Source organism: Epinephelus moara, chromosome 22 (genome assembly GCF_006386435.1).
Source record: "Epinephelus moara isolate mb chromosome 22, YSFRI_EMoa_1.0, whole genome shotgun sequence".
NCBI lineage: Eukaryota > Metazoa > Chordata > Actinopteri > Perciformes > Serranidae > Epinephelus > Epinephelus moara.
The window spans coordinates 28,265,660-28,277,714 of record NC_065527.1 but is presented as its reverse complement, the minus strand read 5'-3'; the positions used below and the strand labels follow the sequence as shown (position 1 = coordinate 28,277,714).

Sequence of the window (12,055 nt, the reverse complement as noted above, 5' to 3'; positions counted from 1 at the left end):
AAACCAAACGCATCAATATCCACATATCACGCATACAAACACATGGATCCCCAGACAGTCCAACTCAAAGAGACAGATGGCAATGAGCAAATTGAAATTAGCTTAATTTCAGCTGTAATTCTTCTCTGTCTACTGTCACTGTCACATAAATGCAAAACATTTGGCATATGAACATCCCTGACAATCCCACTGCTTGAGTGTGGGATACCGTTTCAGTGGAGGAATTAATATAGATCCACATCAATTGTAATAATTACTGCAGCAGTAGCTGTTGTGTGGAGCTGCTGGGAGCTCGGGCCTCCCACAGACCTTATTACAAATGATCACTGGGCAGGATTTTCATTCTCGCTGTGGGAGCTGTATCAAATGTGAACTAATAAATAAATCAACACCAGCGCTGTCCAAAAATGACAATATTAACTAGCTACAGGCAGTCAGGGACACATATAAATGTATCGGGTGTGTTTGATTTATTTAATGCAGATGTAGTTTTTGTACAAGTGCTCATTTGGCATGCTCATTGTGCTTCTGTTGCAGGTGTGCTGCCCTGAATAACAGTGTGAGCACAGTGAAGATCTCGTACTCCTTTAGCACACAATAGCTGCAGGGCACAGGGACATCAACAAAAGCTGCCACTATGTATGAATGTGTCACTGTGCAGAGCTGTGAAATGACAGAGATCTATTTTTTACCTTACAGCCCTCGTCCTTTCTGGCCATATAGTTCAGCACCGCTGCATCATAAATGAAGGCATCCAGTTTCCTGCAGGGAAGGAGGGAGGGAGGAAAATTACAACAGAGAAATGGAAATCATTGACCTAGAGCTAAATGACAACAGAAAAAGTGCAACTAGTGAACAAAATGACAGAGATGATGGATAAACCAGTGCAGAGACAATGACTGTCTAAAGAGAAAACATACACTGAAGGCAGAGGAGCTTCTTTCTGAATACCTTTTTGCACCAACAATCAACAATTGCACAGAATGCTATTCATCATAGAGGAGACAGAGATGTCAATTCTCCTCCTGTAGTAGTCTCAACAGACCATAATACAACACAGCAGCAGGGGAGGTTGTAATGCAAGTGTGGAGTGATTCTCACCTTTACTAAGCAGAGAAAAATCTCACTCTCATTGTCCTCTAAGAGCACTGCACTTTTATAACCTCGTGTTGTTTATTATGTGCAGAGAAAATAAAATTAGCTATTAGATCACAAACACAGAGAATGAGGTCCTTCTTCTATCAGTGTATAAAATTATGTTTCATGCTCTTGCTGCCGCATGTAGGCAGGAACTGGAAAGCCTTGTGCATAATTCCAAGATGCAACTGCCTTGTGGGTGCCATATCATACAAGAAAAAGCAGCCATAATTATCTATTTGCACACACACATTTTAGTTTATTCAAAGGTTAAACCAGAAATGACTTGTTGAAATTTTTCAATTATATGTTGTGACAATGATGTGGAATGATCTGGAAATTTCCTGGCCTAGTTAAAAAATACCTGCTTTTGGTGCTACAAACATTGCTGGAAATGTCTTGACTTTTCATTATAAAATACCCACTTAGCGCTACAAGATCAGCTGGAAATGACCCGAACCTGTTGGTAAAAATTACTTGCTTGTGTTGCTGAAAACATGGCTGAATATGTCTTGACTTTTTGTTATAAAATACCCACTTTTGTGCTACAAGCACAGCCGGAAATGTCCCGACATGTCGGTTAAAGTTACTCACTCCTGTTGCTCAAAACATGGCTGGAAATGTCTTGACTTCTCGTTATAAAATACCCACTTTTGTTGCTAAAAACAAGGCTGGAAATGATAAAACTGAATTATAATCTAGCCCTAATGTTCTGCCATTATGCCACTTATTTGTTTACCATTCTGCAATCCTTCCTGTAATATTGAGGACATTAAAACCATTAGAAACTCAGTAAGTCTCCTGCTCACAACTACAATAAGGAGGCTGACACAGAATAATTTCCCAAATAGCTACTCAAATAAACCATCTGTACAATGTTAAAAGTTAGTTTGGTTATTGACTCAACAGCAGTGTCTCTTTTCAGAAATCATGACCTGCTTATGACCTTGTTGTAAGCAGTTTTACGTAGGAACTATTTTTTTCTACTGGACAACACCAGCCAACTGTATCACCACACAGAAGGAAGCGTGCATCTACTCAAGGCCAGGAGGCTCATGCTCCTGACGGTGCAAGATGTAAACATTTATGGTATCCTCTTTGACTGAGCTGTACCATCACTAGCTCAGTGGTGCTATGTGAGCTAGCAGTAGATGCAGGCTTCCTTCTGCGCAGTGATATAGTTGGTGGGTATTGTTCAGTAGAAAGAAAATAGCCCCAAAACTGCTCACAGCAAGGTCTGTGGATTATCTTAAGTAACTGGGTCACAATTTCTGGAAAGAGACATTGCTGTTGAGTTTCTCAAATGTATTTTTGTTTTTGTTTTTTGCACTTTGAGCACCACAAGCTGAGTGCCATCTAGTTCTATTACATTCGAGAGAAGGTATACATATATACAATATATAAGGCACAGAATGGCCAATATCTCCAAGATTCAGCAACCCACACCAAAACAATCTAGATTTATCAGTAGCAATACAGGTAAGAGGAAAAATCCTGAACTGCCCCTTTAATTTATTGACAAAATGTCATTCAAGTGCAATTTTAATACTCAAGTCATTGCTTAAGTCATGTCTATTAAAAAAAAAAAAAAGGGTTTTCACTGTTCTATATCACTCTGAAATTGATATCTTTGAATTGTAAGTCAAACACAAGCAATCTGACTTGACTTTTGGCTCTGGGAAACACTGAAACCCCCACTATAGAACATAATAGAAGAGATCTTTATGTCCAAATTTGTCTTCAGCTCACCAGATACAACAGACAACATAATAAAAAGCAAACAAGCAGTCAATGAAAAAAAAAAGTAGAGAAGGCAGGTTGAGGTAGATGCAGGTGACCACACAAGCAAGCTGAAACACTTTATCATGAAATAATGGATTTAAGCTCAGCTCAGCTCAGGTCAGAGTGATGATGTACATCGCAGGATCTGATGATGGATTTGTAAGTACACCTGCTCTTCTACTTCACATTCATTTATATTCACACTTGGGAAGCTGCACTGTACACCCGAAGTCTTCCCGGAAAGAAGAGAGGAGGAGGAGGAGAGGGTGACTGTGCTGAAGGATGGGAGACTGAAAAGAGGTGAAGGAGAGGGTAGGTGGCGCAGGAGGAGGAGGAGCAGGTGGGTGACAGGAAAAGGAGAAAAAAGGGGGGGTTGGAGATAATGATTGGGGGGAGGGCGAGGGAGGAGGGAAGGAAGTGCAAAGCAGAAGCAAAAGAAGTTGATGAGCTGCAAGCAAGGAGTCAATGATGGAGGAGGAATGAGCCAGACAGAAGACAGAAAAGGATTCAGGAAAGAAACAGGGAGTCAAAACAGGAGGGAGAAAGACAGGGCAGATAAGGAGAGGTGATGTTTGGTACCTTGACAGCCAAATCAAACAGGAACCTTCACACCACTTTGCTTTGACAGTGTAAACTAATGTTTCCTCCATAAATAATGTTGCGGCAAGAGGTAGAGGGAAAGATAACGAAAGAGAGATAAATGGCGAATAATGAGAGAGATGGCGAAGAGCCTGAAGTGAGATAGACAGGGCTAGATGTAAGAGGAACAAGGCGGATGAGTAAGGATGATAAAAAGAAATGCATCATGGGAGTTTTTAATAACACGGTACGTCAAATCTGCTAAGGACTGCGGACGCGGCTTGTCTGATTGCCAAACTGTGTGTTTGCTTGTCCCATTAAACATTTGAACCCTCATCTGCATCAACTAACATCCCTCCCCCTCCTCCTCCTCCTCCTCCTCCTCCTCCCTCCCCTCCCACCTCTAACACGATGAGCAAGTGTATATTTAATGGCAAGCACTTTGTGTACTTTGTAGCCCCACAGGCGAATAATAAACCCCCCTTGTTGAAGACAAGAAGCGCCTGAGTGGCAGCCAGTGCTGAGATGGCTGAAATTTTTCCCCCTGCACTGCGGTTTGCTGCTAGCATGTATTATTTAAAAGTTCTGTTTTTTTTTCCTCCACTTCTTGCGCCTCGTTTAGTAGCTGTGATCCTGATGGGGTTGCACAGGTTACAACAGTTACCTGGGGCTCCTGAGGCGAAGAAGATCAATGCGCTAACAGGTGGAGAAAAAGACAAAAGGGTCCTGTAATTGAAACGAGGCATGGACAGCAGCGTTGCCTTGAGATAAAAATAAAAAATATATATATAACGGAGAAAAGAATGGGTGGTACCTGTTTAAAGTAAGAGCTGTTGTCAAAAATGTTTGGCTTTACCTTGTGGATTACAGGAGAAATAAGGCAGAAACCAGTTTTCTTTTTAGTTTTTTTTTTAACTAAAGTGGATGACAGTGGAAGTTAATTCTTGGAAACAAGATTTCTGTGGATAAAGCCTGAATGCCTCCAGTCAGTGTCTGACTTCTTTTAGTTCTTGTAGCTCCATTCTGCTGTTTACCTCCCTGGTTGTTAAGTACTGTATTTCACTTTGTTGCAATTTAGTCGGCTGCACTAGGTTTTATTCAATTTTCTCTACTAGGAAATCCAAAGTGTCTTTTTAAAGGAGCTCTATAGAATACTCAGAGTGTGGTCTGTATGTGGCTCTAAACATGGAGTTGGCTGAGTTGGCAGCCAGAATTTAACAGTACTAACAGGGAAAACAGTGCTGACAGAGCTAATGGTGTTAACCTGAAGGGGAACCAAAGGGTGGGTGCAACGCTTCCTCGCAATTCCCTCCCAATGTCAGCATTAACCCTATGGGCCCGAACGACGCATAGTGCGTCCAAATTCACACCCGTTCTTCTCTGTGGATTTTCTCCGCGACCGTGCGTCATATCACGTGAAACAGCGGAACTGTAGCTTTCCGACAAGGCCAAGCACTTGTCGGTAGTCCAATGTGTTCACAGTGAAAAAAAATGATAAAGTTACACTTAAATGATGTATAACAGAGCTTTCATACAGCTTTGCACACACATTACTCTTGGATGGATTACTCGCGAACGCAGGCTCGCACAGAAATGCCACGCATATCACATGAAAGCGCAGGAGCAGAGCTTTCCAGGGATACCACACACATCATTGTACCGTCATCCTATCACGCTATAAATCCAGATTTATTGTCTACAAAATAAAAACCTGACGAATGTCTTTACAATCCATTATACAGATCTTGTTATCAGTCACTTCATATAGTGAGGAATATCGTATCTTACCACGTCTTAGGCTTGCGTGTGTTTCTCCCTGTCTATCCACATTTGTAGTCCGGCTTTCAAGATGCAAATATCTCCATATTGTCCAGCTGACACTCCATCAAACTTTGTATGACAAGACCAGCGCACTTCACCTCTGCGCAGATAACTGTAGCCTAATTATGCATGACAGGGCCGTAGTCACCATACACATTGAGGGGGACACGTGCCCCCCCACCAATGCCCAAAATGTTCCCCCAGTATATAACTGAAACTGAAAAACAAATATTATCTTGGAGGACATCATTGCACTTGGTTGACTATTTTTCTATGATCTTAGATGTAAATATTGCAAGTTTCTTTCAGATAAAACACATTTTTGACTTGTGAATGAGTCAATGGAATTTCTTGCAATAATGAAAAAATACTGGCAATCATGTCCGCCTGGCACAAACCACATGTTTTGGATGATGAAGTGACAGAATGTCCCAGCATCATGGTTCTTATATTGCCAGATTCCAGAGAGTCTCCCCTCTTCATATACGGCAGAATATGTCTTCTTCCAACTTGCTATGCTGAGATACATGTAAAAATGTAAGAATTTAGTCACACAGATTTGTTTTTTTCATTGATATAAAAATTAATATAAAATACAGGCACATAGAAGGACATGAAATGATGGCAAATCTGGTTAGCCCAGATTGTCCTGAAAAAAACAAGATATAGCATGTATATGTAGCCTTTATAATGACTGTGATATGAGCTTAAAAGTAAAGGCAGTAAAAATACCCCAAAAACGCCTCGGGCCCATAGGGTTAAGCAGTGTTGGGCAAGTTACTCTCAAAATTCAATATTCTACAAATTGCTAGTTACCTGAATTTGAAAGTAATGGTACTTCACAATTTTACTCTCTGTGTAGAATCATGCGTTACTTATGACACTTCTTTTGTGTTACTTTCACCAAAATGACCTCAGAAGAACAGCCATGCATTATAAAATGGAAGATGGTCATGTTGTTTCATTGGGGTTAATCAAAGAAGCTCCAGTTTATTACAGTTTATATTAAATCCAGTGGTGCGCAGGTCTGGCCCATTCATGCATTCACATACAGTGGTTACCACTTTGTATTAAATTAAAAACAGTGTGTGGATAATTAAATAGCCTGCAGGAAGGACACAGGAACAGGCAGGCAAACAAAAGATAAAAGTTTGATCAGTTATGAGATAGGGAAAAAATATCTGTTTGGGGACCTCAGAATTGCATCTCTGCTTTTTGCAGATGATGTAGTTCTTTTAGCTTCATCACACTGTGACCTCAAGCAAGCACTGGGGTGGTTTGCAGCAGTGTGAATTGGTTGGAAGTCAGCACCTCCAAACCTAAGGACATAGTTTTCTGCTGGAAAATGATGGATTGTTCCCTCTGGGTTCAGAGAGACTTACTGCCTCAAGCGGAGGAGTTCAAGTATCTCATGATGAAGAGGGAGCTGAGCCAGAAGGCGAAGCTTTAGATATAAGTCCCAACCCTCACCTATGGTCATGAGCTTTAAGTAGTTATCAATATTATGGGATCGCAGATACAATCGGCAGAAATGAGTTTCTTCCGTAGGGTGGCTGGGCTCAGCATTATCGATAGGGTGAGGAGCTCAGACATTCAGAGGGAGCTCGGAGTAGAGCCACTGCTCCTTCACATCGAAAGGGATCAGCTGAGGTAGTTCAGGCATTTGATTAGGATGCCTCCTGTACGCCTCCTGTTAGAGGTGTTCTGGGCATGTCCCAACAGTAGGGAGCCCTGGGGTAGACCCAGAACACGACAGGAGGATTACATATCTAATCTGGCATGGGAAGGCCTTGCAATTCCCCAGGAGGAGCTGGAAAGCGTCACTAGGGAGAGGGACTTCTGGGGGTGCTTTTCATAGCCTTCTGGCCCTGTGATCAGGCCCCAGATAAACTGATGAAAATGGATGGATGGATGAATAGCTATATTTGTATACAATAAATATTTGAATCACTGTGATGTTGTGCTAACAACATCAATAATCACTTCCAGGTAGAAAAGTGTTAGTTGGTTGCAATTGCGGAAATAGGTAAAATCGGCAAACTTGTTGATTTCTGATGTGTAAAAATCTATAGTTTCATAGTTATTCCAACCTATCAGACATTTCCGCTGAGCTTATTTTATGTTCTTTGATAAACTAAAACTGATAAAAAAAAATCAGTATTTCTGTACATGTAAACTATATTTGAATATTTGCTATTCTTTTTCAGGAAATGTCACTCATGGATGGATTAAGTATCTTTCTCCACTCATTTCTTGCAGTTTTTCTTTTAATGTGTCACCCATCTACATATATAAAATGATCAGCGAGGATAGAGCATAATAACGCAGAACTATAGACAACACTATTTTTTTCCATTGAATTGCTTATGTAAGTCAGCCTGGGGAGGACAGTTTGTCAGGTTGCTGTCTGTGACATTTTATTTTAAAGCACATTACTTACCGAATCAGGAATACATAAATAGAAAAGTTTTTTTATTCTTTATTTTTTTCAAAATTGCAATGTACACAAATTCTTTCCTTGGTCGGTGTCTCATTTAAGCTTTATCTTTTTGAAAACTTAATTCCTTTACTTTCCTATAGTTGTTTCCTTACTATTATATGATGACGTAGGCGTGGATGTTTCCAGTCGCCTCTCTGCCAGCACCACTAAATTTGTGTTAAGTTTTAGCCAAATTTAGACTCTTATGTCTATTTTGCAAGAATTGGTGGTGCTTTTTGTGGTTGACTTCGGATGATGGTGGCATGTCACTGAGTCACACATCAGGATAAAAAAAATCAAGTCACCAGTCTGTAAGCTCTCCCTCTGCAGACTTTTGCTAACTAGCTGCTAACTAGCCAGGTTGAAGTTTTCAAATGTAAACACTGAGGAAAAGAGAAGAAGAAGAGAAGCGTTGAACTACCATATTGCTAGCCATTGTCCAGGCATTGGAAATAAACTGGATAGCATCATTCAACTGGGAGGCTCTTTCTCTATAAGCCAATCTGATAGAGCAGAGGACTATGGCGGGAGAAGGAGAGGGGGCATGTGCTTTACGGTGAAAGAGGACTGGTGTGACAGTGACGGTGGTTCTGTGGATCACTGTTGTATGCCATGCACACCTGGTTACAGAGTCACTGCCCATGTTTGGGTGGAGCAACCATATGGCTGTCTAGTTGAGGTTGGGATATGTGGACAGTTAAATCATTCCACAACCAGAAACCAAGGATCACCTGAACTACCCAGAAACATGGACAATTGTAAAACAGCAGCCGAGAATGTAAAACAACACAAAAAAGGACTTCTTTACAGTGCACAAGTTAAAGGAGCTGATAGGATCACATCTCACTGGAGTTGTCCCTTGTTTGAATCCATGAGACAAATAAATGATTGATTGATTACTCATCACTTCCTCCCCATCCGATCCCTCTTTTTCCTTTCCTTACCCAGTCTTGAGGTTTTCAATGGCCTCCTCCACACCCTTCTGGTTGTTGCGAATCATGTACTGGTGCATGTTGGCATAGTTGGAGCGGATGTTCTCCTCTGTGCTGCCGTTTGGCACCGTTCCAAAACGCAGTGGCGGGTACTGCTCCGTCGGTTGCTGGAACTGTATGAGAAGAAGAGGTGGGTGAAGATTAAAGTGATAGAAGGAAGTTTAAGAGATGGAAGGGGGCAAACGGGAGCTGATCCCTGCCACAGGATGAAGTGCTACAAAGATTCAAAGTCTTCACTTTGAAAGAACGGCCTCTTTGCTACACTTTTCTGAAGAGCTGAGGGCGAGACTGATGAAACAGATGAGCTTTTAAAGTGTCAAAGCAGCAGGATACAGTTTTGTGGGTTCTGCTGAAACTGCACAGAAAAATAAAAGCAGAGGAGGCAAAAGGGAGAGGGAACATTTTGAAGAGAATATTATTATTATTATTTTTTTTTTTCAATTAACAAGGGCGTAGAATTTGGTAGGGGCAGTAGGGTCATGTCTCTACCAATATCAAGCGATGACTGAATTTTCCCTTAGCAACAATTTTGTTTAAAAAAATGATGTCTAGTCAATGTATATGGCACACAAATGATTAATGCTGTGTTCACATGGAATTGGGCAGATGGTAGACAGCAGATGGTAAACACCTTCTGAACAACACGGGAAAAACAAACAGTCCTACAGAATGGCAGGATGATAAAGCAAAATTGACGATATGTTCTGATGGTGATGTCATGTTGATCACAAAGAATGGAATAAAATGTATTAAATGAAATTATCTCATGTTTATTATTTTATGTGATTTTCTAGTAAGGTCCTGGTTGTCCATGCTTTCTCTTTCACACAAGGAGAGGAGGTTAAAATGCGACTGCAGAGGAAAAAGCTGAAATATTTTGACTCTGAATGCCGTCTGTGCCGTCTACCATTACTGTTGCTGCTGTTCTCTGCCAGTCTCACCTAATTTTATTGTCCTGCTCTTGTCCTGTTAAATGATATCTGTTTGCCGTCTACTGTCTCCCTGATTCCATGTGAGTGCAGCATAACAGTTCTTGTTCTAATACTTGATTTTGCTATTTCTTGCTAAATTGTAAGAGGCTATACAGTAGCTACATGTGTTACAAGAAGTGCCAGACCTCTGTTAACTCAACCAGGTCACTAGAAGAAAATGTTGGCATTGTACATTTCTGCAATACATAAAATACATAACATAAAGATTTCTAAAGTGATGTAGTATATGAGCTGACTTTGTCATGCAGAGGAGGAGGAGATGGTGGATGGCATGGCACTTTGGTGAGAGGCCTGCCAAGCTGCCTTCCACTGCAGACCACTGTTCAAGACCAACAAAGAACAAAACTGGTAGCGAGTCATCACTGTAGCCCTTTTTAGATAGGAATTGTGCAAATTTGCAGGAAAGCCCAATCAGTCTTCTTTCAGCATTGGCAGTATAAAAACAAAATCGGGGAGTGTGGCAAAATGCCGCCTACCTACTTTTGTTTATACAGAATGTGCCTTTTTCGGGGCAATGGGGGGCGTGAGCAAGTAACAAAACGTGTAGCTCAGCGTGTGACGTAAACACTGACGTGGGAGGGAAGCTGCAGCTAGTCACACAGTGATTCTCTCGTAAATCGGCCTGTTCTTCACTGTCCCCATCATCTGATGGTTAAAAAGAAGGACTGTCAGGTTTGTGTTTCCCTCTTGCTAGTAGCTGCTCGCTAATCCCTTCTATCAGCTGTTTCCTGTTTGTCCACCACCAGTGGGTCGCATGTGCAGGGTCATCAACAGCTCCTCCCACAAGTCTTCAACAGCCCCTCCCATTGCGGAAGGCCGCCTTGGTCTGTTTAAACTAAAGGGTTCCGCCAATATGACTACCCTACGATGTGGAAAATTGGGCACCTTGGATCAACTCGCCAATCCAGCTCTGTGTGTCTAAACGCTCGCAGCTAGCCAGCAACACAGCCCAACATTTGCGGAAAATCTGGCAGTGTAAAAGGGGCCTGCGTTTCCAGCTGCTTTTTAGACACCAAACGTGGGTGTTTTTCGAAGGGCTGTTGCTGTTTTTCCACCATGGATAGTACCACAAAAAGTGTTTTTTTTTTTTTTTTTTTTTTTTTTTTTTTTTGTTAGATTATTTTTGTGGGCTTTTGCCTTTAATGGATAGGACAGTGTGTGAAGTGGGGAGAGAGAGAGAGAGAGAGAGTGAGAGAGAGAGAGAGAGAGAGAGAGCGGGGACTGACACGCAGCAAAGGGTCGCAGGCCGCTGCAGTGAGGCAATGCCTCTGTACATGGGGTGCTGGCACTATCCACTACGCTACCGATGCCCCAAGTTTTTGTTTTTTACCAAGACATCTCTGCGTTTCCTGCCAGGATTGTGCCACCAAAACTGGGTGTTTGAAGGGAAAATGTGATCGTTTCCTAACTATAATCCTGCTTTTTTTTGCCTATACCTAACTGCATGTTAACCATAGCATTGTTAGAACGTATCTAGGTTTCAGTGTAACCACTACATAAATAACATAGAGATATAACATATCTGTTGTTTACAGAAATGTACAAGGCCAACATTTTTTCTGGTGAATGGGTTTGTTGACTAGATGCAATGGTGTAGTGGAAGGTATACCCGCATTTTTGTCTGGATTTTGTCTGGATGTACAATATACCCATCAGCATAAAAATAAACTGAAATATATAGGAATATATATAGGAGAGTACACCTTCTTCCTCCCCTGTAACATAAACCCACCTCATCAACTACCACTACACCGCTGAGGAGATGTATGTAACTACTCCAGGATGAGTCTCACTGAAACACTGAGTGAAGCAGTTGTGAGCTGCACTTCATCAGAGGTGGTGAAGCTGACATTTGCGTGGACAGTAAGCGCACAATGGTGAGATTTATGACTAATCAGAAGTGTTGTTTTCATTTTGTTGTGGGTTTCCACCTCTGATGAAGTGTAGTGCACAACAGCTTCTCTTGTCTCATCCACAAAGTCCCAAATGGGGTTCTGTGTCTGTCAACCTGTCTGAAAAACATAATGCACAGCGGACTATAGAGCAGGTTGATTTTTCCTTGAAATACCATGATTTTATTCTCCAAATCTCTGAGAACACAGATATGTGGGATATGTTTTGAATGTGCAGAAAGTTTTGAACATTAGCAGAAATCATGCTGAAACACATATAAGCATCCAGGCGTTTATAAATTAATTATAATAATTTAATGTGTGACTGATGTGAATAGGTGCCACGTGCACATTTAAAGAGGTTACTTCCCCAAACGAAAG

The 12,055-nt window shown here is 41.4% G+C and overlaps 1 protein-coding gene across 1 annotated transcript in view; it reads right to left on the bottom strand.

Annotated features, from left to right (window-relative positions):
* LOC126384253 (glutamate receptor ionotropic, NMDA 2D-like) overlaps window positions 1-12,055 on the bottom strand; it is a 250,941-nt gene that overhangs the window by 41,109 nt on the left and 197,777 nt on the right. The window contains exons 13-14 of the mRNA XM_050035214.1: window positions 8,743-8,903; window positions 693-762 (exon numbers count right to left, since the gene is read on the bottom strand). Coding sequence (XP_049891171.1) covers window positions 693-762; window positions 8,743-8,903 — 231 coding nt within the window. The remainder of the gene's footprint in view (window positions 1-692; window positions 763-8,742; window positions 8,904-12,055) is intronic.